At 39.4% G+C, this 25,509-nt stretch overlaps 1 protein-coding gene across 2 annotated transcripts in view; it reads right to left on the bottom strand.

Annotated features, from left to right (window-relative positions):
* The window catches only part of akt3b (v-akt murine thymoma viral oncogene homolog 3b), a 49,624-nt gene that overhangs the window by 8,525 nt on the left and 15,590 nt on the right, over positions 1 to 25,509 (bottom strand). For both annotated transcript variants that reach the window (XM_057843622.1, XM_057843621.1), the window contains 11 exons: positions 22,317 to 22,442; positions 19,545 to 19,656; positions 14,067 to 14,211; positions 10,527 to 10,658; positions 10,330 to 10,395; positions 10,182 to 10,250; positions 9,566 to 9,688; positions 6,973 to 7,101; positions 6,676 to 6,890; positions 6,410 to 6,497; positions 818 to 920 (listed from right to left, as the gene is read on the bottom strand). In XM_057843622.1, coding sequence (XP_057699605.1) covers positions 818 to 920; positions 6,410 to 6,497; positions 6,676 to 6,890; positions 6,973 to 7,101; positions 9,566 to 9,688; positions 10,182 to 10,250; positions 10,330 to 10,395; positions 10,527 to 10,658; positions 14,067 to 14,211; positions 19,545 to 19,656; positions 22,317 to 22,442 — 1,308 coding nt within the window. The remainder of the gene's footprint in view (positions 1 to 817; positions 921 to 6,409; positions 6,498 to 6,675; positions 6,891 to 6,972; positions 7,102 to 9,565; positions 9,689 to 10,181; positions 10,251 to 10,329; positions 10,396 to 10,526; positions 10,659 to 14,066; positions 14,212 to 19,544; positions 19,657 to 22,316; positions 22,443 to 25,509) is intronic.

Raw genomic sequence — 25,509 nt, 5'->3', positions numbered from 1 at the left:
TCTACGCGGAGAGATGTCCAACAGATGCGCTCATCGAGTAAAACGGTGAGTACTTACTATTATTGAATCTTATTACCTTTTCATTACCTTAAAAATATATTTTGCATGTTTCCCTCTCCTACTTTTAAGCATTGCGTCTTCTTGTGGTAGCTTTAAAGCAGATTGCTGATCTGTTGGCCACATTAGTCACGTAGTGTATTTAAACCACCCTTATTTGATATTGCTACGTTTAAGTATTTTCTTAAGGCATCTTTAGTATGTTCTGTCTGTATGCCTCTAAACAAAACAAGCTGAAAGCGAAAGGTAGTACTTTGGGTGTCAAATTAGCCCATTTGTCTCATCCAGTCTTTCCTGTTCATTTTGCTTTTTGCTGCTCGTTTTGTGAAATATCGACAGTGCTGTCATGCTCATTAATGTTCCTCTCGGGTTCAATTTAAAAGGGTGGAACAGATGACATGTTTATGTCGCTAGAGTCATACTCTGGAAGTCCGGCAGCGTAACCATGTGACGTCACCGCCCTGCGACGTCAACAACAATGGTGACCTATTAATTAAACTAATTTTACAAATTGTACAAAAACGAAAACATCAAGAGGGGTTTCAATATCAAATTATTTTCATTCATAATAACGTTTATCTTTTAAGAACTACAAGTCTTTCTATCCGTGAATCCCTTTAAAAATGGCCATTGACGGCGCTAGACATCCAATCTATTTTTGGTTAAAAAAAAAAAAAAAAAAAACACTAATAATAAATACTCGCAACCATATTTGTCACTCATTTTTGGTCATTTGTGCCAAACGCTTTCACATACTTACATTTCTCCGGTGGCGTGATGGTAATGGTCTGCGCCGTGAATTCCTCATCGAAGTAGCGTGTGTCTGTCTCAGAACTCACCTGAGGCTGGAAAGGTGGGACCATCTGAAAAGGACGCACAGTTATTTTAAAAAAGACGGACTGTCACTTCAGGGGAGATGATTAGAAGTGGGTAGGGTAGGCAAATATTTTTCTCAGGTGAATAGAGTTACTTCTAAATATTATTACTCAAGTAAAAGTAGTCACCCAAAAAAATCGACTAAAGTACACATAAAAAACTTTTTGGTGAAAACAATACTCAAGTAATGAGTAACACTGTAACTGCTTGCAATGTTTTGTATTTTTATAAGAACTGTTATTATTATACCGTACTTTAAAGCAACACTAGGGAACTCTTCAACCTTTATAAAATATTTTCATAACATTTGTGATGATATGTCGTCTGACAACTAGTCGAATGACACCTCTGTTATTGCCTGAGGGGGTCTGTTTCACTTTCACCGACACTAATTAAATTTTAAGAGGGTGGCAGGAACCCCGCCACTTCCCTCTTTCCCCATTCGTTATTAAGACGGAAGTCGATGCGGACCCTTTCACACAAATTCTGAGATCCAAAGATGGCAGAGCAATCAAAGAGTGGAAAAGTTTTGTACTTGGAGACAAAAAAAAAAAAAAAAAAGAGAAAATAAGAGGCTACCAGGACTCGCTGACGGGTTCAGGTAAGGGGGCGGAGGGCCGGTGATGGAATACGGTGCAAAATGAAACGTTTCTTATTTTCAACATCGTCATATGATATTGTTTAGCCACAACTGGATTCATTACCTCATCACTATTCATCCTTCACACAGCCGCTGGAAACAAATGTCGTTCAATCCAACTGCAGGCAACAGGGTGATTAGGATTTTGCGATAGCGTGTGCTGGTCCTCATGGGAAATACAGTCTTCCTAAAGGCAAAACACTACCACTTTTGTCCACCTGCTCCATTTAAATGGACTAACACTGAAAGTTCTCTACTGTTGCTTTAAACTATAACATTTTATGCCCAAAAAAACCCAAAAATCATTGACTTCCAAATTGAACAGAAATGAAACATCACCAGTCCAAACAGCATAAGTGCCCTCTCGTGAAAAAAAAAGACATTTCCTAGCTTTCAAGTAATGTTGACATAATGTGAGATTTTTTTATGGTGCTTTAAATACACTACGTGATATACTCTCACCGGCCACTTTATTACGTACACCTGTCCAACTGCTCGTTAACACTTAATTTCTAATCAGCCAATCACATGGCGGCAACTCAGTGCATTTAGGCATGTAGACATGGTTTAAGACAATCTCCTGCAGCTCAAAGTTACCGAGCATCAGTATGGGGAAGAAAGGTGATTTGAGTGACTTTGAACGTGGCATGGTTGTTAGTGCCAGAAGGGCTGGTCTGAGTATTTCAGAAACCGCTGATCTACTGGGATTTTCACGCACAATCATCTCTAGTGTTTACAGAGAATGGTCCGAAAAAGAAAAAGTATCCAGTGAGTGGCAGTTCTGTGGGCGGAAATGCTTTGTTGATGCCAGAGGTCAGAGGAGAATGGCCAGACTGGTTCGAGCTGATAGAAAGGCAACAGTGACTCAAATAACCACCCGTTACAACCAAGGTAGGCAGAAGAGCATCACTGAACGCACAGTACGTCGAACTTTGAGGCAGTTGGGCTACAGCAGCAGAAGACCACGCCGGGTGCCACTCCTTTCAGCTAAGAACAGGAAACTGAGGCTATTATTTGCACAAGCTCATCGAAATTGGACAATAGAAGATTGGAAAAACGTTGCCTGGTCTAATGAGTCTCGATTTCTGCTGCGACATTCGGATGGTAGGGTCAGAATTTGGCATCAACAACATGAAAGCATGGATCCATCCTGCCTTGTATCAACGGTTCAGGCTGGTGGTGGTGGTGTAATGGTGTGGGGAATATTTTCTTGGCACTCTTTGGGTCCCTTGGTACCAGTTGAGCATTGTTGGAACGCCACAGCCTTCCTGAGTATTGTTGCTGACCATGTCCATCCCTTTATGACCACAATGTACCCAACGTCTGATGGCTACTTTCAGCAGGATAATGCGCCATGTCATAAAGCTGGAATCATCTCAGACTGGTTTCTTGAACATGACAATGAGTTCACTGTACTCAAATGGCCTCCACAGTCACCAGATCTCAATCCAATAGAGCATCTTTGGGATGTGGTGGAATGGGAGATTCGCATCATGGATGTGCAGCCGACAAATCTGCATCAACTGTGTGATGCCATCATGTCAATATGGACCAAACTCTCTGAGGAATGCTTCCAGCACCTTGTTGAATCTATGCCACGAAGAATTGAGGCAGTTCTGAAGGCAAAAGGGGGTCCAACCCATTACTAGCATGGTGTACCAAATAAAGTGGCCGGTGTGTGTATATCATATCATATTGTGATAATAAGACTTCCAACTGCAAGCTTGTATGTGGTCATTTGACTGTATTGTTACGTCCAATTGGTATAATGGAGTCATGTGATTATTGTTGCGACATTTCATTGGTGAAACTGGTAGAGTCGCTGTTGCCATCTCTGACAAAAATCTAACACAGGTAGTCTCCGGTTTACGAACGAGTTCCGTTTCTATGCTGGTGACGTTACCCGAATTTCCGTGCAAGTCTATCCAAAAAGTTCTAAGGTATTGAATTTTCTTTAATGATGGAGGATACACTGCCCTCTGGTGGCAGCGTTGGGCCTGGCCTTGCATGACTGAGGAGCAGACTCAGACGTCTCACATGGATAAAAGATAGCTGTGCTCTGGTTTGGCCCAAATAAAGCTGTAAGTTGTTTCAGCTAATATATGTTTGTGTATGCATTTGTCATTAAGCTACAGTTTGTGGAGTTATGTGTGAGCTATTTGCTCTGCGTATTGTAAATATGTTAGCATCCATAGCATTTAAACTAGAGGACTTAATTTAATCTACTAAATTTACATATTGATCAGACTAGATGGACGTTTCAACACCAATTGTTTTGTGTCAAGTGTTTTATTGTTAAAATGTGTGTCGTTTTGAACATAATTGTACACATGAGTGTTTTAGCTTTACAAAGAAAGGAAGTAAAAAGCTTCTAATTGCTTTGTTTGCTGTCTGTAAAGCTGAACAACTTCACGTTTAGTGAGGACAGAACAAGTCATATTAATAAAGTAAAGTAAAAAATAAGATACTGTGAGGTACAGTAAGGTGCAGTGTAAAAAAAAAAAAAAAACGACTAGAGACAAAATGGCGGACGAGACTCCGGCATCATAAAATCGAGTACGTCGTAACCCGGAGCCTACCTGTATGTAGAATAAAGTTTTAATAAATCTACTCAAGTAAAAGTAAAACATATAGTGTATCAAAACTACTCTCAGAAGTACATTGTTTCCCAAAAAGTTACTCAAGTAAATGTAACACATCAATATCCACCTCTGGGTATCGTACAGCAGTTGAGAAAAGGGTTGGTTGTCACACTTGCTATAACTCAACCCCCAGAGGGCGGTGTTGCACAGTATCAGTATTGAAATGATCCTGCGGCCTATAGACCCTACTCACCTACGTCACAAAATGGGCGTGTCGCTGTTTCCGGCCGCCATATTGTACCAATTTTTTAGACCTATTCTCATTGTTTTCAATTAGCCGAGCAAGTTATAGAGCAATTCATGGAAGCCCCGGTGTTATCTGACGCTGTAAACTCATTGGATGCGTTGCATAAAAGGTGTTACGTGGAAAAGCTTCAGTTTATCCAGTCGCCAGATCCGTATTTGATGCCTAAATCGATGTTTTTCGACCCGCTGGCTTCGCCTGACATCTGCTATCCTGATATTTACAACTATCTTGTCCACACAAAATCAGCCTATTCTCACGAAAGTTTGAAAAACTTTAAGAGCTTGGAGGCTTATAAATGCTACGTTGCTGGTTGGGTGAAACAGGTCCTCGTACACGAAAATTCGGCAGGAATCTTGTGCTCGGAAGGTGAGTTACGAAATTTTCAATTCAAAATCTTTTGTTCTTGCTAACATTCACTGTCAAGTCTAATGTATTTCATATCATTTGTCAATGGAGCTAGGGCTTTTAATGTTTATATGGTTTAGCGATAGCACTCTCACTACATACAAATATAATATGTAATAAATATGAAGTGCGATAGCACTACTCCAGATTGTCCCTAGTTGAGTTTATTTTTTGGCTTTTGACCTCAATAGTGAAATTATAAATTAATTGTATGACAATTGTCTGATTATCCCCTTATAATTATATATTTTCAGGTAGTTCATTCACAACGTCTGAGTGTATGTTGTCGGCGATTAGCCTAGCATTGATCTTAATTGTGGTTGTCAGCCCAAAACCCTCTAAATATATATTAAATGCATCTTACCAGATATAAAATGACTACTACATAATCTGTGGTAGTCGTTTGGAGCCCAGTTTTCTCGTCGAATTGCAGCAGTCAATCTCGGTCTCCTCTTCGGGTCTCTCGGAATACGGTAAAAATTCAAGTCTCTCCGTCTATCTTCTCTGTTTTTGCAACCGACCGCCACACACGACTTCACCATTTTGATTATTAATGTTAACGAGCAGAAAAACACGCCATAATAGGAGGAATTTACGAAGCGCTAATGCATTAACATGACGAGTATACGGACACCATGGCGCGGGGGCGTGGCTGTGACGTCACGTGAGTAGGGTCTATAGTCCAGTGCGACTTATTTGTTGATTTATTAGGTTAATAGGTAACACTTTATTTGACAGCGGTGTCATAAGACTATCATAATACCATCATAGTTATGACATGACACTATCATGGGCATTACTGAATGCTTACAACTGATGTCATCCGGCTAATTATGTCAGTAACTCAATTTATGTCCAGCTCGGATCTTATAAAGTGTTACCAAATATCAGAGCTAGCAATTAATGAAACAACTGGAACAGTAACTGAAGAAATAATTAGCACAGAACATGAATTTTGATTGTTATTTGTAGCGCTGCAATGCATGCTAGGAGGCATGTTGGACGACAACAACAGTGTTGACAGCAGGTGGCAGCAGAGGTTGACTGTCTCCCCCCAAAATATACAAATGAGGCTTCTTGAAGCAATTCAAGGAGGTTCATTTGGTCTTATGATAGTCGTATACTGCCGCTGTCAAATATAATGTTCCCAGTTGATATTTTTTGTGTAAATATCCCATAACACAGTGAGGACAGCTGAGGCTTATAGTCCAGTGTGGTATATCTATGAACAAATGCCGTTTTCGTGTCAAATTTGGTGGGTGGCGGCTTATGGTCAGGTGCGCCTTATCGTTCGAAAATTACGGTAATTGTGATTTTGTACCATCTAGTGGCCAGTGTTACAAAAGGAAGTAGAAAAAAAGTGTTTCAATTGCCTTTCAAAATCAACATAATCGGCTTCCAAAATCAGTTTTAGACATCGGCAATTGGCTGAATTAAAAAAAGAAGGAAAAAAATCGGCATCGGTCTTTGAAAATCCCACGTTTGCAGACCTCTACAACCAAGCACCTTTTCCCCTATGCTACAGCATTGACCCCGTCTCACCTTCTTGTCGTAGACGTCCTGCCAGTCGACGCTGACAAAGAAACTGTGTCGCATAATCTCCTTGGCGTCATCCGGCCCTCCGCCCAGCCTAGTGCACGAGGCGTAGCAGAAACAAAAAAAAAAATGAAAAGGACGAGCAACAGCAGATGGAGAAGAACAAGAGCTACACGTCACGCATCTTGATCTGCAAATAACTTTTCGGGGTGAGCGAGTTCCTTCTCCAGTTGCAGATGACAAAACGATGACGAGGTATCACGCGATCTCACCGTTTGTTGGGATCTTTGATGAGCAGGCCCGAAAGCAGCGACTTGGCGTCGGCCGACAGCGTGCGCGGGAACTTGATCTCCTCCATGAGGATGAGCTCAAAGAGCTTTTCGTGGTCCTGGTTGTAAAAAGGCAGGCGGCCGCACATCATCTCGTACGTCACCACGCCCAAACCCCACCAGTCCACCGCGCGGCCGTAGTCGTTGTCTTCCAACACCTGGGAGAATAATCAGCATACCGTCACTCAAAAGTCCAATCTAATAAATACACGTATGTTAAAGTTGGCGAGCCGGTCAGACCTCGGGCGCCAGGTACTCGGGCGTCCCGCAGAATGTCTTCATTGTGGCCGTGTCCGTGATGCCTTCCTTGCAGAGGCCGAAGTCGGTGATCTTAATGTGTCCGTCCTTGTCCAACATCAGGTTTTCCAGCTGCTCACATAAACACAAAGCTCCCATTTCATATTTAGCGTAACACAACTTCAGTCGACTGTCTACACAATTTTTGATTCCTTTTCCTGAAAACAGGAAATGTTCATAAATGTTTTTTTTCACCCTTTCAGGGACAGTGTTCACTATAGTGGACATGCATTCCAAAGTTTAATCTAAAATAGAAGCCTTTTACGAAAACTTGCAGCTAATATTGGCAAATGATTGCTTTTTAAGGTAGGTCTTTAACCATTGCGAATAAAATAGCATTTGATAAAAAAATGTTTAAGATACGCCACCATTAAGATGACCACAGTTGTAGCCTTTAAGGTTGGGAACAATCCATTGAAAAGGGGGCTTAAGACCAGGCTTTGCATCTAGTTTTATTGATTTGGGTGGGTACACTGCCCTCTAGCGGCAAAAGTCAATATGACATAACTCATTTTACATGGCTGAATCCAGCTGCTCCTTGTTAATACCAACATAAGGTCTTAAGTTTTTGTTTGAGCTAATATGATTTTTTATGCATTCGTAACTTAGTTTAGAGGTATACAGTGGTATGAAGAAAAAAAAAAAAATTACCATCAAATGTGATCTGATCTTTGTCAAAATCACACAGATGAAAAAACTGTGCTTTAACTAAAACCACACAAATATTTATAGGTTTTTCTATTTTAATGAGGATAGCATGCAAACAATGACAAAGAGGGAAAATAAGTAAGTGAACCCTCTGCATAAGGAGACTTAAAGAGCAATTGAAACCAATTTTTACATTTTACATTTGAAATCAGGTGTGTGCCCAATCACTGATGAGTGGTTTGAAGCTGCCCTGCCCACTATAAAACACACACTTAGTAAGAATTGTCTTGAGAAGCATTGTCTGATGTGCATCATGGCTCGGTCAAAAGAGCTGTCTGAACACCTGCAATCAACGATCGTTGATTTGTATAAAGTTGGGAAAGGATACAAAACCATCTCTATAAGTCTGGATGTTCATCAATCCACTGTCAGAGAAGTAATCTACAAAAGGAGAGAGTTTGGCACTGCTGCTTCTCTCCCAAGGAGTGGCCGTCCACCAAAGATGATGCCAAGAGTTCAGCGCAGAATACTCAAGGTAAAAAAGAACCCTACAGTGTCTGCTAAAGACTTGAGGAAATCACTGGCACAGTCCAGTATCTTTGTGCACACATCAACTATATGTAAAACAATGGCCAAGAATGGTGTTCATGGGAGGACTCCAAGGAGGAAGAGACTGATGTCTAAAAAAAACATTGTCGCTCGCTTAATGTTTGCAAAAAAGGCACTTGGACACTCCACAGACATTTTGGCAAATATTTTATGGACTGATGAAACCAAAGTTGAATTGTTTGGGAGTAACACACAACGTCATGTGTGGAGGAAAAATGGAACAGCTCAACAACATCAACACCTCATCCCCACCGTGTAGCATGGTGGAGGGAACATCAGGATTTGGGGCTGCTTTGCTACCTCAGGGCCTGGACAACTTGCAATCATTAATGGAAGAATGAATTAAAAAATTTATCAGGATGTTTTGCAGGAAAACCTGAGGCCATCTGTCAGACAGTTGAAGCTAAAAGGACGATGGATGCTGCAACAAGACAATGATCCAAAACACAGGAGTAAATCAACTTCAGAATGGTTTCAGAAGAACAAGATACACGTTCTGGAGTGGCCAAGCAAAGTCCAGACTTGAAGCCCATTGAGACGCTGTCGCATGACCTAAAGGCAGCGATTCATGTCAGATATCCCAGGAATCTGACTGAACTACAGTAGTTTGGTAGAGAAGAGTGGGCCAAGATTAGTCCTGATTGATGTGCCAGACTGATCTGCAGCTACAGGAAGCGTCTGGTTGAAGTTATTGCTGCCCGGGGGCGGGGGGTAAAGTTTAAATGTGATGGTTCACTTACTTATTTTTGTTCTTTCTGTCATTGTTTGCTTACTATCTTCATTAAAATATGAAGACAAATAAATGTTTGGGTGGTTTTAGTTAAAGCAGACAGTTTTTTCATCTGTGTGATTTTGACAAAGATCAGATCACGTTTGATGGTGATTTTATGCAGAAATGTGAGAAATTCCAAAAGGTTCAGATACTTTTTCATACCACTGTATTTAACACTTTTTTGTGGGAATATGTGTTGGAAGAATTGTTAAAAGCATTGTTAAAAAAAAAAAAAAAAATCATATTATAGCATTTAAGCAGACTTTTGCTATGCAAGTTAGCCAATTGTTTAACGCTCTTGTGAAATGAAAGTGCAATTCTGCAGAGTTTGAAAATACCAAGGGAATTTTATTTCTTAATTGCAATTCACATTTGATGCTAATTTGATGACTCGATCATTAAAACTAATTGATCGATTAATCGATTATTAAATAATCGATTGCTGCAGCCCTAGAAAATAGTCATTCAACTTGCGCTGTAAGAGGAGACCACGTGCTTGCGTGTCACCTTGAGGTCCCGGTAAACGATTTTGGCGGAATGCAAATAGTCCAGAGCGGAGACGATCTCGGCGCCGTAGAAACGTGTGCGATCCTCAGAAAATACTCGTTCCCGTGACAGATGGAAAAACAGCTGTGAAGAAAAAAATTTTATAAGTTAAAAACTGCTGCTAATTTGGTGCTTAAATGATGTAGTAGTTGAGAAGTATGGAAGCCCAAAGGAGTCAACATTTTGAAATAAATCCCATTTTGATGAAATAGCAGACAAATATGTAATATGGCCCTGAAATTGAACGAATGAATGTTCATTTGCTGCCACCTTCCCAGTTCAAATGGATTGGACGTCTACTAGTGCTTAACTTTCAATTCACAGCAGAAGGATGAAAGGACCTAGTTTATCCTGTTTATTACTTGTATAGTAAAATATTGTAAAATTATTTTCTGACCCTTGTATCGTACTTGTATATTTAATTATGATACTTTTGGGCTTCCATAGAGTAGGCGCTTATTCCATGTGCCTTAAAATTTGACATACAGTATTTGACTCTTGATAAACACTAACAGCCAATCGGAATGTTTTCACATTAATGAACAGTGAAAAAACAAATACTGCTGCATCTTCTGACCTCTCCTCCGTTGACATACTCCATGACAAAGCAGAGGCGGTCCTTGGTCTGGAAGGAGTATTTGAGAGACTGCGGCACATATAACGAAGAGGTCAATGAGTACATGACGCAAAGCCGTTAACGGAACTCACGCTGCGACGAGACTTACCGTCAGGAATGGATGCCGGGTGTTTTTTAATACCCGACTTTCTGTGAGCGTGTGAGCGACTTCATCCTGTCACAAAGTAGTAATTTAGAATGGCGTTGTTAGCTATATGGTTTGCTTGCAATACACTTGCTAGATTATGTTCACAACGCATGCCAATTCTGACTTTTACCAGAATGATGACTGTAGCGTCCCCTTACCTTGGCAATGATGACTTCCTTCTTGAGGATTTTCATGGCGTAGTAGGTTCCGCTGGCCTTCTCCCGCACTAGAATGACTTTGCCAAAGGTTCCTTTGCCCAGAAGCTTCAGATAGTCAAAGTCATTCATTGTCTGTAGTGCAGGTTAAAAAAGGGAAAAAGAAGCCAAGTGAACCTAGGTGGGCGTCAAAATAGCTGTACTGATGTCATACACCTCTGGCCAAAAGCATAGACTTCTGTCAGATAATGCTCAATTTCTCCCAGAAAATGATTGCAATTACAAAGGCTTTGGTAGCAATATCTTCATTTATTTAAAAAAAAACACAAAAGATAATGGGGAAAAAAATTATATCATTATCATTTCACACAAAACTCCAGAAATGGGCCAGACAAAAGTATTGGCACCCTTTGAAAAATCATGTGATGCTTCTCTAATTTTTGTAATTAACATCACCTGTTACCTAAGGCACATAACAGCTGTTGGCAATCACTTAATCACACTTGCAGCTAGTTAAAATGGATTCAAGTTGACTCAACCTCTGTCCTGTGTCCTTGTGTGTACCACATTGAGCAAGGAGAAAAGAAAGAAGACCAAAGAGATGTCTGAGGACTTCAGAAGCAAAATTGTGAGGAAGCAGGCAGGGGCAATCTCAAGGCTACAAGTCCATCTCCAAAGACCTGAATGTTCCTGTGTCTACCATGCGCAATGTCATCAATAAGTGTAAAGCCCATGGCACTGTGGCTAACCTCGCTAGATGTGGACAGAAATGAAAAATTGTGCGGATGGTGGATAAAGAACCTCGACTAACATCCAAACGAGTTCAAGCTGACCTGCAGTCCGAGGGTTCAACAGTGTCAGCCAGTACTATCCGTCGGCGTCTGAATGAAAAGGGACCACTTCTGGCCCAGAGACATAAAAAAGCCAGGCTGGAGTTTGACAAAACTTACCTGAGAAAGCAAAAAAACATTTTGGAAGAATGTTCTCTGGTCAGATGAGACAAAAGTATAGCTTTTTGTGAAAAGGCATCAACATAGAGTTTACAGGGAAAAAATGTGGCCTTCAAAGAAATGAACATGGTCCCAACAGTCAAATATGGCAGAGGTTCCCTGAGGTTTGGGGGTTGCTTTGCTTCCTCTGGCACTGGACTGCTTGACCGTGTGCATGGCATTATTGTGGGGTGGCGTGGCTGAGTGGTAGAGTAGTTGTCCCCCAACCCAGAGGTTATGGGTTCAATTCTCCGCCCTGATGAACTCGTCTAAGTGTCCTTGAGCAAGACACTGAACCCCAAGTTGCTCCTGGCGCTGCATCACCAGTAGGTGGATGGCGAGATAGTGTAAAGCGCTTTGAGCGCCTTGAAAGGTGGAAAAGAGCTATATAAGTATAGCACCACCATATGAAGTCTGAAGACTACCAACAAATTTTGCAGCATAATGTAGGGCTCAGTGTGAGAAAGCTGGGTCTCCCTCAGAGATCATGGGTCTTCCAGCAGGACAATGACCCAAAACACACTTCAAAAAGCACCGGAGACTTCTAAAGTGACCAGCAATGGGTCCAGACCTGAATCCCATAGAACACCTGGGGAAAGATCTGAAAATGGCAGTTTGGAGAAGGCACCCTTCAAATCACAGTGACCTGTAGCAGTTGGGCAAAGAAGAATGGTCTAAAATTTCAGCAAAGCATTGTAAGAATCTCAGTGATGTATACCGGAAGCGGTTGTTCGCTTGTTCGGTTGTTATTTTGTCTAAAGGTTGCGCTACCAAGTATTAGACTGAGGGCGCCAATACTTTTGTCCGGCCCATTTTTGGAGTTTCGTGTAAAATGATAATGATTTGTAATTGTAATCATTTTCTGGGAGAAATTGAGCATTATCTGACAGAATTGCAGGGGTGCCAATACTTTTGGCCAGCACTGTACATCCAATTATAATAAATAGAATAATTTATACTAATGCTTCGTCTTAGCTCCCAGCTAAGGTACATGTATGTAAAGTGCGGAGCGGCTCACAGCTACCTTACTCCTACGTAATATTTGCAACCTATTCTCGCTTTCTCATCGTGGGTGTGTGTCATGCACGCGCGCACTGTTCTTGCATGTATTACGCACACAAATACGGTCACTGCATGCGTTCTATCAATTCATATGAACTTTGAATATCAGACTAATTATTTATGTCTGTTATTTGTGTCTGCTTTTTGGAAATCAAAATAAGACCACCTTAGAATGACATAGAGCCAACATGTGTAGTCATTTGGTTTGATGCATCTGTTCATGTGGGTCAGTTTCCTTAGCGCACATAGGACTGCGCATGCGTAATACTTGAACAGGCTCAATGGACAAAGGCAGTCTGAACGGGCACGTAAAAAAAAAATCAGATATGACAGAAAAATCGGAATTGTCGTCATATTTCTTCGTCTTAGGTCTTCATATATCCAGTGCTCTTTGCTGTGTGCTCTCGTTTGGTTCAAAAATACTGCTCACAGTCTAAAAATGAGAGCGCCACTGCCACCTACTGAGTGTATGTGCATTTACACTTCATTCTAGTACGGCAAAAAAGTACCGTATTGGAACGAATATGCATAATTACTTTACATAGAACATGATGTAGTGCTGCAACGATAATCGATTAACTCCAGTATTCGATAAGAAAAAAAGATTCGGATTAAATTTTGCTCCGTCGGGTATTCGTTTAATTAAAGTGTCGTTTTACTGTATTGGCCCGAATATAAGACAGCCCTGATGATAAGACGACCCCCTCTTTTTCAAGATTTAAGTTTGAAAAAAAGACTTTTTGAACACCAAATTAATTTTTATACAGAAAATCATTACAGTACATCCGAAACAAATGATAACAATACATTTGAGAGAAAAAGCATGTTATTTTGCCTCATTCAAATCTTAATGTCTGAACATTTAAATATGTAAACTAAAGTGCAATCACATTCGTATATGAATGGCTTCTGGTTTTTGAAATGTAAATAAACCAACCTATTGTGATAAAACAACAAAATTGCAATAACTGCATTACCCATCAAAGTGAGGTCTAACTGTAACTGTAGTTCTGAAACAAATCTGAATAAGGAAAAACATTGCAATAAAATAATGCAAACTGGTTAAACTTGAGAGTAGCTGAGATCTGTCATGACAGAACATTACTCAAGTTCAGCATTCGCTTCAATGATATCTGGCGCCATCTAGCGTCGTGAATGGGTATAATGTCTAGACCCCAAATATAAGACGACTCGCACTTTTTCAGTCTTATTTCAATGCAAAAAAACCCCCCATCTTATATTAGGGCCAATACGGTATGTTTCTTGAGGTCACATGCGCCACTCCCGGGATCGCTACTGCCATTAGCTCACAGCGTGCATATGCATTCTAGTGTTCTTATAAGATATCTATAGAAGTGATAAGCGTATCACCGCCTAGTGCCCAGTTGTCAGTTTGAAAAGAACAAACCATGGAAATAGGTGTGATTTATAGTCCAGAAAATACAATAAACAACAGCCAATGAGGTAATGAGGAATCTCCAGAACCAGTTACCTTCCGTTTGTAGTGGCTAATGGAGGTGTCCATCTCCTCCTCGTTGACGTTCTCTATTTGCGAGGTGGGGCTACACAGGATGCCCTCCTCCTCCTGCTTGGCCAACGACTCCGCTACCATCTGGATGGCCTCCGCCCACTCGTCCCTGCCGGGTCATATGATGGTAGAGTCGCATTTAGCGTCATTAGTGCAATGTTATGACCATATTTTGATGTTTTTGCGCGCCAGCCATATCATGGTCCACACGCCCCTCGGTTTCCTGTCTTTCTTCGCACTTCTCATTCTCGGTCCCCCAACAGAGGAAAACAACAAGTCACAATTGACTCACCACCAGCAGGCATGCCAACCACCGACCGGGCAAGAAAGAAACCAACAAGCTACAATGGAAATGGCACATTTTTGTAGTTGATTACAAGTAATAAGGGAAACTTTTTAAGCCTCTCCCCATCAAATTTATACAGGATATAGTATTAAGCGGGCCACACAAAAAAAAAAAAATTGGGCTAAGAGAATAAAGTCTTAATATTTCAGCATCTAAGTTGTAATACTACGAGGAAAAAGACAATATTATGGGTTAAAAGTTAATATTAAGTTAAATATTACGAGAGTAGAGTTATACATCCTATTATTACAATATTTTTCCCCCTCATATTACGACTTTAAATCTCATAATATTACGAGAAAATAGTCATAATACTACGAGATTAAACTTGATAGTACATAGCTTCATGTAACATTATGAGGAAAAAGTCGTAATGTCATCTAATTTTACGTAATGTTAGGGGATTAAAATTGGAAATATTAAAGCTGTTACACTATGCATCTTTACGTGGCATAACATGTATGGATGCAGTGTGGTTAATGTAGCCAAATATTACGTAAAACTACGTAAATTATCTTACTTTGGCTGGGAGCTAAGATGAAGTACTGTGGTACCGCAAGACAATATTATGACGTATGACTGATTTTTTTCCCCCCACTTTCTTTTTTTGCTCTAATACTCCGTCATAAAGACCACACCATTATTAACTTTTTCACTGCCATGTACGATAATAGACATCCAATAAAAAAAAAACAACAAAAACGATTAAAATAACAAGAATCCTACAAAGTACTTCATAATGGGTCAAAATTATTTTTCGAACAAATCATGTGACTGGCACCTTAGTGATGGTCCTTTACTTTGCTTAGCCAAAAAGACACCTGAGGATGCAGGATATAAATTCGGAATTTCTTCATATTACGTTAAAAAAGCTAAAATAAAAGCTTCAACACCAACTGAGCTTGAACCCAGGATTGAACAACAACATTGTCATGATGTATATTAGTTGACGATTATTAAGTCACGAAAAACATTTTGGAGCACTTAAATTCTTTTTAAAGTACAAACAAAAACGTAAATAACAATAATAAATCACAAATAAACAATGAGGTCAAATGTTGATGCATTAACTACTGCAAAAGAAAGGAATGTAAACATATTCAGAACATTGACTTCGTCTTTCCACCATGATTCAAAATAATTAAAAAAAAAAAAAATCTAGCATTAATATTATAGTATAGCCCACTACTATATATAATAGTAGGCCTGCCGCGATAACAAATTTTAGTGCGCGATAATTATTCTCATAAATTATTGCGATATGCGATATTATTGCGCCCCCCCAATTTTTTTTAACCACTTTACAATAAGACAGCGAGAATACAGTATATATTAATAGATCAAGTACACCCATTTAAACGCGATAAATATTTACTCTTGAATTCAAAAATAGTTTTTAAGAAATCACAACTAAAAACAATAGACCATGCCTCTTAAGTAAAAAACAACAATATTGATACCGCACAGAAACACAGAATAAATGTGTTTAAAAAAAAAAAAAATGCACTTAATAACTTAAGCATTTAGGCAAATGAAAACTTTTCCCGTCATAACTTCTGCAATGGTGTTCCATAGGGATGCAACGATACAGTTAAGTCATGGTTTGGTATGATTTTTGATACGGGGACACGATTTTCGATCCGATTCAATACATTTAATGCTCTGTAAAAAAAATACAAATTATATATTTTCTTTCGTTTTTTTGGTTTTTTTTTTTCTTTTGCTAACGAGCAAAAATTAAATTGCCAACATATAAACATGCATTTTAGTGCATAATATTTATGTGCTTACTTCTTACTGATCTGAAAAAAATTTGTATAAAAGTGCTGAGAACAATCTTTACTGTTTGTAAAGTGAGGCAGGGCACACTGTTGATTGCTACAGCTCTCTTAGCAGCTAGGTTTACTACATGAGCAATACATCCGAATCCATCTGTGTCACGTACTGAATTAACAATATTTGCAACATTATCTATAGTCACTGGTATGGATTGATTTGGCCTTCTTAACTTCCATTCAGTCATGACAGTTTAGAAATCATCGATGTAGTACATGGACTACGTGTCCCATAATCACTCTGGGGTCACGTAGCCAATGGCATTGGACGTAGCACATCTAGTTTGCCATTTCATGATGTCTAGTGTGTGCGCGCATTAAAAAAATTAGCAAGCGCCACTGAAGTCACGTCTGCTCATTACTACACAACACCAGCATATGACAATCGACTTTCATAAACAGGACGAGTTTGAAGCAGCCGTTGGTTGTCAAAGCGAGGTTGTTCGTAGCAGCCAAGTCGGTAACAATGTTTTGGCGGACTTCGTTGTAAATATCCGGCGTTGTGCCGAAAAATAGCCGCCCCGCGTGAAATGTCACTCTTGATGGGAGCGCCCACACGTCAACAACACCGGCATGCCATAGATGGTCCACAATCACTCCGGAGGACTGACGCGGCCGGTATACGTTGAACAATAGGATATAATGGGAACGATTGGCTCCGGCGCTAGTTTTTGCCGGACCTGGAACAAAGATGCATTTTGCGCAGTTGGGAACGAGGAATCCGAACTTTTAACAGCACGTCTGCCGCACGAGGCGATAAATCGCAGTGGAAAAATTACCGCCTTCATTTTTATTTATCGCGCGATAAATGGAATTATTGCATATTGCGACAGGCTTATATAATAGTATTATAAAATTATTCATTGCCGATCAGATTTTTCATAAAGGGTGTCATTTTAAAGCTATTCTTAGTATAGAATCTGAATTCTGACGTATGTGGGATTAACTCCAGAAATCCTTGTTTACATGACGAACATTACGTGCCTTTATTTTGAAATGTTCACCAGAAGTACGTTCGGTAAACTGCTAACCGTAAGCTTTACACTCTGCAAAAAAAAAGCACTTGTCGTCATTGCATGTGGTGTCAGTAATATAGATTTTTTTTCATTTTTTCGTTTGAAAATGCTGTTAACCAGCGATTTTTCATGTTTGAAGTGTCACCTTTTAACCACAAGTTTGCGTTTTGGAGAAGACTGCCAATGTTTTTTTTAGCAGGCTAAAGTAGGTTGTCTTTTTTCCCCATTATCCTCATTATAGCAATGCTAAGGTTTATCAGTGATTAATATAGATGTGTTTCCTTATTTTGTATGTCTGAACTTCTACGGCGTGTTGATGACCAACAAACATCTGTGAAGGGAACTGGAGTCTCATATGCCATCAACACGCAAGCACAAATGTATGCACGAATGTGGTGATAAAACGCAGCCGTGACAATTACCGCACTCATTTTTATTTACAGTGTGATAAATGGACTCATTGCATATCGTGACAGGCTTAGGAACTTCAATAAAACATGTCATTAGTTAGTTAGATGGACTAACGATCTGTCAGCTTGTTGTCTCCTGTCGTCTTCCAAAATTCCAACTGGGTGACGCCGCTTTAGGTGTTCATTCATGGCTGAGGTGCAGCCAAGCTTGGCATTGAAGAGACAGGACACAACAGTGTACCCTCCTTTGTTTTGTTGAAATAAATCAATGTTTTGGCCACTCTGGTGCGCTTTTTTACTTTTTGCCGCTTTCCCTGCTTGCATACCGAGCGTCCGACATTCTCAACTTTCCACGCATATATCTTTCTAACACTTCATTAATCATCGACGGGATGTTGTGCTTGTCGACGCATTTACAACATCGAAGACATCGTCGACTAGTCGGGATAGCTCTAATGTATATGGAGGAAAACAGACAAGACTGAAAAAGCAGTTTCTGCTCTTGCACTCCTCTTTAAAAGAAACTGCTGTATTTTAAGCTTAAACAACTGTTGTGTTTGATAGAACAATATGTCTATATGCTGCCATAGCAGATTCATGGCACATTAAGCACCCGAACTATTTTTAATTTGTCCGTTTTACCCTGAAAACCCCCGTTAACACACGTCGCGCAAGTGCCTTTGTTTCAACCCAACCATAAAACAAAGGCAATTAATTATATTTTTTATTCAAACATGTCTGCCGTTTTTAGCTTAGAATCATTCATTGATGTCTCATATTTCGTTAAAAAAAAAAAAAAAAAAAAAAAGACTTTAAAAAATTATTCATTCACATATTTTAAACTTTCAAACAAATTATGTCAAAATGAAAAAAATGGCGTCTGTAAAAAAGTCACGGATATCTACGGTACCTCATAACTATCGCTTATTGTATTTTTTTTGTTACTGTTGCATTTTCTCCGATATGTTAGATGACAAATAATTGCTCCTAACAAAAAAAAAGTTGGAAAAAACATTTAAAAGGGTAAATATATGAAAAAGAAAATCTCAACCACTCCTTGATGTCTGCGATTTCTGCCTTGCGACCCTTGTCATATTACCATGTTTCACCCATAAAATCCCCCAAAAATCCAGCTGTGGCCATTCACAGTTGTGTCTTGACACTCAGTGATACATGCTACATGGAGTTTTTGGATCGAAATAAAGTAGGTACGCGATAATATCTCGTTAAAGTAATGGCGTCGGTAATTCTGTTCTCGCGTGCTCTCACCTCCAGATAGGGTTTTGCTGTTTAAAAAATATATTTTTAAAAAATGCCCTCCTGCTCAAAATTTTTCTTCCCCCAGAAAATTGAGATTTTAAGCTTTCCAGTGATGCATCACACATGCATATCGGACAATTTTGAAAGTTGGCTAAATTGGGGGTCTCAGAGCGGAACTTCAAGTAACCTCAGTGTTTTCCGCCATATACATATACTGTATGTTACAAGTTAATTTTATTGCTGACACTGCGTTTCGGGGTCATCAACTTGTTTTGCCCAGACAAAAGTCAAACTCCACCAATAGGTGTAAATTACCATATTGATCGTTTATTTTTATTTTTTTACCATGAGAGAGAATATACTAGTAAGTGGTACAGAATAGGAATGAATGTATTCATGTGGAAGAGGATGCAAGTCAATGCTGAGAAAAAAGCTTGTATTGTATTAGGATAAAAAGAAGAAAAAATTCAATAGTGTCACTGTGTTTTTCTATAAGTGAGCGGGGAAAGAAAAAACTGCATTCTGAGAAATTTCATTAATAAGATGATTTAAATGTCAAGCCGATGAAGGCTTACCTCTCATCCGGCGTGTCCACGTGAAAAGTCCTTTCGATGACTGTGGTCCACTGCAGGCAGCGGATGATGAATGTGTTGGGTTTGGGACGCTCTGTCTTCATCAGCTGACATTCTGAGTCACGCACAGGAAGTCCAGTGATCAAACATTATACAATATGTCTGTTTGTGTCGCAGTTTCTCAAAAGGTTTACAATATTTTCATTTTCTAAAAAAAAAAAACCAAAAAAAAAAATTGCCCCATTGCAATTTTGCACGCCAATGTTCATTCTGATCTGCAAAAAATTCTAACAACTGTCTTTTCTAAACTTTCCACCAGTGTTATCAGTATTATCTATTGGGATTTTTTTTCTAATGTAATTTTACAAAAACCAGGACTTTATTTGAAATGGACTTAACCCTTTAAGGCCCGTGCCTGGTTTGTCTGATTTTGTATGCCTTTGATGTCGCCTTTATATTTCAAAGAAAGAATTGGTCACAATTGCCTGGATTGGTCCCTTTTTTCATAACCTTCATGTACAAAACTGTTTGTTTTCTTCACTCTGACCAACCACAGTGATCCCTTGCTAATTCGCACTTGAAACTTTGTGCCTTCAGTCCATAACGGATTTTTTTTCAATTAAATAAATTATAAAAGATTACAGATGAACTGTCCTGAGCAAATCGTGTAGTCTCACTCTGCCTCCCTCCCCCTGCTCTTTGTTATCAGGCAGTACACTGGAGTTTCTCATTAAAGTTAATGATGATTGACAAACGTTTAATATTTGATTTTGCCACAGATGCCTGGAACCTGAAGCTTCAAAGTGCTGCATGTGTCAATCATCCTTTAACTTGTTAAAAAGTTGCTGTGGCAACTCATTGTGGGTAAGTGAGCAGCTTGAGCAGATTTAAGCGGACTCACTCAATGAAGCATTTAATAAAGACAGGCATTTTTAAACTATTCTTGTTTAAAAATAATTCGGTGGTACAGATACATAAAAGTTTATTTTAATTATACAGTGGTACCTCGACATTCGTTCGCTTCGACAAACGATCTTTTCGAAATCCAACGTAAAATTTGACTCGCCATTTGTTTTTACATCCGACTACAGGCTCGAAATACGACGATTTATGACAGCGCCGCAGTTTCTTTGTTTTCCTGCAAGACGGACGCAATACGGATTTTCTTGTGAGAGAAATCAACATGGGTTCCAACAATGTTAGTGCAGGTGGTGAATAAAGGTAAAAGGTGAGCCTGACCATTGAAATGATGATGGAAATGATAGGAAAATATGAGCGTGGGGTGCACATCCGTGAACTGGCTCAACATGAGGCCGTAGACGATCTATCATCTCGGCGGTCCTCCTCCGTTCGCCAGTCTTTACAAGTTAAGGTGACAATTATTATTATTGTAACATCGCCAAAGAAATCGCCAGCTTCATTAGGTTTTTGATCATTTATTTCAGAACTTGGACAACACAACATCCCTACTGAACGTCGCAGCTGAACATGTAAAGTGAAAGTAAAGTGTCCTCTCTCACTCTGACTTGTCAACCACGTTCAGGTACACCACGCAAAAATACATGTGCCACATTAGAACTCGATTCGTTACATTATTACAGGTATTATTACTATTATTATTACTATTATATTATTATTCCAATTTTTATTCATAATTTACTTGTTTTGCTCTGTGTAATTGCTATTTGCAATAGTACCAGCAGTATTTATTAATGATTTAGTGTAGGTTTTCGGGCTGTGAAAAAATGAATGGAATTATAACGTATTCTTATCGGAAAACCCTGACCATTTCGACTACAAACAAGGTTCTGGAACTAATTAACTTCGTATGTAGAGGTACCACTATAATTTTGGAAAAAAAAGTGAAAAAAACTTGTCTTATATGTACGTATCTCTTTCAAATGCTATATCTGAATAAATACATTTAACACACCCCAAAAAACAAACAAAAAAAAAGTTCATTTCGCAGTTTTTCATTTATCGCGACGGGTTCTGGTCCCCATTTACCACGAAAAACGAAGGATCACTGTATATCAACATTTTAGGCAACAAACATCATCCAAATACATATTCCCACCAAAAACTGCTAAATATACCTCTAAACTAAATCACGAATGCATAAACATATTAGTTTAAACAAAAATGTACTTAAGCCTTATGTTGTCCTTAACAGTGAGCAGCTTAATTCAGCCATGTTAGACGAGTTGTGGCAAATTTCACTTTTGCCACTAGAGGCCAGAGTATCCAACCAAATCAATAAAACTAAATGCAAACACTTTCAAAACAAGTCAATACAACGCCATTCTAATTAAACAAAACCTCGAAGCAGCAAAGTTTCATCCGAAGCTTTTTTCTAATCGAATTACTTAAGTTAATCGATTAATCCTCGCAGCACTACTCGTCACCCAAACACGTTCAAATGAGGGATATCGCATGGGTGTTATCACCAAGCTTGTAAGATTGCGTCCACACAGGACGCACCGGCGTGTCCACCGACCTTAGAGAGTGAAATTACAACTCTGTTATTGGTTTGATTTTTTACGTTGGTCAGAAAATCAACAAATATGTTGATGATTGTTTTCCAAAATAAATGCAGATGTTAGATAACGTCTTATTTTGATTCAACACAAAGACAATCAATCTACTTTCACGCAGGATGACAGAGGCTGAAATCCTCAGGATTTGGACAATATTAAAGTAAACAAAAGTCTCTCTGTAAACCAGATTTGCAGCTATCGCTGGTGGTCCTGGAACATACGTCAGTTTGTGTCTTACTTGCGACTGAGAAGTTGTTGAGCGGGTAAGCCAGGTCCGAATCTTGCGGTTTGTCCTTGTAGCCGATGAAGGAGCCGTCGGTCTTCAGCAGGAAGTAGCGAGGACGCCAGTTCTTGATGTACTCGCCTGTCCGCAAGTGACGCAGGCAGTGAGTGTGACACATTAAATACCAAGTTTTATTCTTAGAACAGGCTTTTTATTCAGTATAAAATTTGTAAGCAATTAGTAAATTACCTCAAATGTCTTTAATATTTATGTACAACTTAAAGACTCTAAGCCGACCTCCGATTGATTAAATCAGAGCTTCGCAAACATTTTGTAAGTGACGCTAAGATAATGACATTCTATTTGAAATAGGGGTGTGACAAAATATAGAAACGTTGATATATCGTAAGCCTGTCGCAATATGCAATAATTCAATTTATTGCAAGATAAATAAAAATGAAGGCATAATTTTCCCCGCTGCGATTTATCGTTCGCGTGCATGTGTGTGCGGCAAATGTGCGACAGACGTGCTGTTAGAAGTTTGGCTTCTTCGTTACCAACTACGCAATATGCTGTGACGAGGACTCACTGTTTTATTGACTTGTAGATATGTTCGTTTTATACATTTGAGTGAACCAGTCTGCAAAATTTGTTTGGAGGTTGTTTCAACAAAGAGGGCCAACACAACTAATCTACATGCTCATTTGAAACACCATCACCCTCTATAGTTTTCACTACTTGGAACGCAAAGTGCATCGCAACAAGCGGAGCCTTCCTCGTCACGTCAATTACAGAGGCGTTCGCTTGATGTGTGCAATACAAACGAGACCGCGCAAACTGACGTTCCCTCACGGAAAGTGTAGTACGCTACATTGCTGAAGAAATGTGACCGTACTGCTACTTAATTACTTAATTTTTCTCTGTTGTTGTTGAAGTGCAATTGTTCGTGTTCCTACAACTTTATACCTCTGTGCCTAAATGCTTAAGTTATTAAAGTGCACTTTTATTTTTTCTTGAAAAAGACATTTATTTTGTGTTTCTGTGCAGTAATAATATTGCAGGGTTTCCCCTAGGATTTTTTGAAGCTGTGGTGGTGGGCTGCATCAGAGTTGGACAGCCTCAACATGTCGTGCCACGGCGAAAAAATTGTTTTCACCTTTTTCTTTTCCCCAAGAAGAACCATAAAAAAGATATATTTGAAATATTTCATTAGCCAGGCGAAAGTCATAGCTCTCAGCTACGGTACATGTACGTAAAATGCATAGCCCTACGTAATAATACGACTTTTTTTTCTCTCGTAGCAATAGTACGACTTACATCTCGAAGTAACCCAGGGGGTCAGCAACACGAAATGTTGAAAGAGCCATATTTGATCCAAAAAAAAAAAAAAATTGATACAGTATGTCTAGTGCCGCAAAAAAAATTAAAAGCCTTGAAGAGCCTTATAATGAAAGCAACACCGGCTGTATGCATCGATATTAGCTATATTAACCTACTATCAAAAGGACTAATTTGGCTAAAATTACATAATTAGCCTTAATGATTAAATGTTTATTTTCGCTGCAGTGGATGCTGTAGAGAATGACGCACCACGTGACGACTCTGTTGTACGATGCCACCTCAAGTTTAACTTCATTATAATATTAATGAATCGAAAGAATGTTTGTCCTCTTACAGAAACCATGTTAGAACAAAAAATATATTTCTCTCCACCATTTTCTTCCATTTTCAAAAATCTTTGAAAAAGCTCCAGGGAGCCACTAGGGCAGCGATAAAGAGCCGCGGGTTGCAGACCCCTGTCATTTGTCCTGTTTCCCCCCCCTTTTATTTGGCCCTAATACGTACAACTTTACCACAATAATAATAGTCCTTCTGTTAACTGACCCATTTCAAGGAGTAGGGGGGGGAATTCTAACAGCCGTGTAAAGAGTTTTACTAGTTTCGGTGAGAAGGTGAATAGTTTTTTGTTGTTGTTCGTGAACTACATTTCTACACAAATGCACATCGAGGTACCATTAACTTAGCAAGGAGAGGTATGAGAGTCATTTTTCGAGTGTCCCAGAGCTTGCGGAACTTGAAAAAAGCGCATTTATCAAAGTTTCATCAGCTGTGATTGTGTATATCAGTCTGCCGAAACAGCCTGATAGCACAGATATATAAGTATGCCTGCCCCTCGTTGTTGACGTTAGCGCGGCGATGCTCTGGCCCCGCCTCTCGGCGCAAATTCATTCAAACTTTGCCTTCCGTCCAAGACGGCCGTCCACCGCTCACTTTCGCCGAAAAGTCCGATCCAAACTACTGTAATGCCCCGGATATGGGGAGGAAGGAGAGGAATCAGTATTGGCTTGCCCACTTTATTGTGGTAACAATAATAAAGAAAAACAATAACAATATAACAGCGGGCTGCCACGACGTGAGACCGCTATTTCTCGCATCACAGCTCCCAAGTCCGATCGTCTCTTCAGAGGGCCGCGCTTAGTTTCGGACATTACAATACGCAATGAATAAACACTCGGCTGCCGCTAGTTTAAAATGGCCTTAAAAATAAAATTGAAAAATTTGCAAGGCGTGGCGGCTTTTATTTTGGTGTGGCGGTGCGCCACAATCTCTTATGTTTAGGGGGAAACCCTGTATTGTTGTCTTTTACTTAAAAGAGGCATAGTCTATTGTTTTTGTTGTGATTTCTTAAAAAGAATTTTTGAATGTAAGAGTAAACATTTATTGCATTTAAATGGGTGTACTCGATCTATTAATTTATACTGTATTACCACTGTGTTATTGTAAATTGGTTAAAAAAAGTTTTTTTTTTGGGGGGGGGGCAATAATTTCGCATATCGCAATAATTTATGAGATAATTTATCGTCCACTAAAATTTGTTATCGCGACAGGCCTAATATATCGTGATACTTTGTATCCCAAAAGGTTATCAATATACTTCTGCCAAGACTCAATATATCGTTTTGAAAATATGTGACTGTTAATAAAAAAGAGTCAACAAATTGCTACCAAAATCTTCCTCTAGAATAGTGTCTCTGTTAACTCAATGGCTGCCATTGATTGCAATAGACGCCCAATCCACGTAGACTGGGAGGGGCGAATGAACGTTCGTTGATTTGAAACCAGAGTTTTTCTGGTTTTCAGGACATTTATAGGTCACTTTCTGTTCATTTTAGGACATTTACAGATGACTTCCTGTTTAGTTTGAGTC

This window comes from Corythoichthys intestinalis, chromosome 8 (genome assembly GCF_030265065.1).
Source record: "Corythoichthys intestinalis isolate RoL2023-P3 chromosome 8, ASM3026506v1, whole genome shotgun sequence".
NCBI classification, from domain to species: Eukaryota; Metazoa; Chordata; class Actinopteri; order Syngnathiformes; family Syngnathidae; genus Corythoichthys; species Corythoichthys intestinalis.
This window is presented reverse-complemented; position numbering and strand designations above follow the sequence as displayed.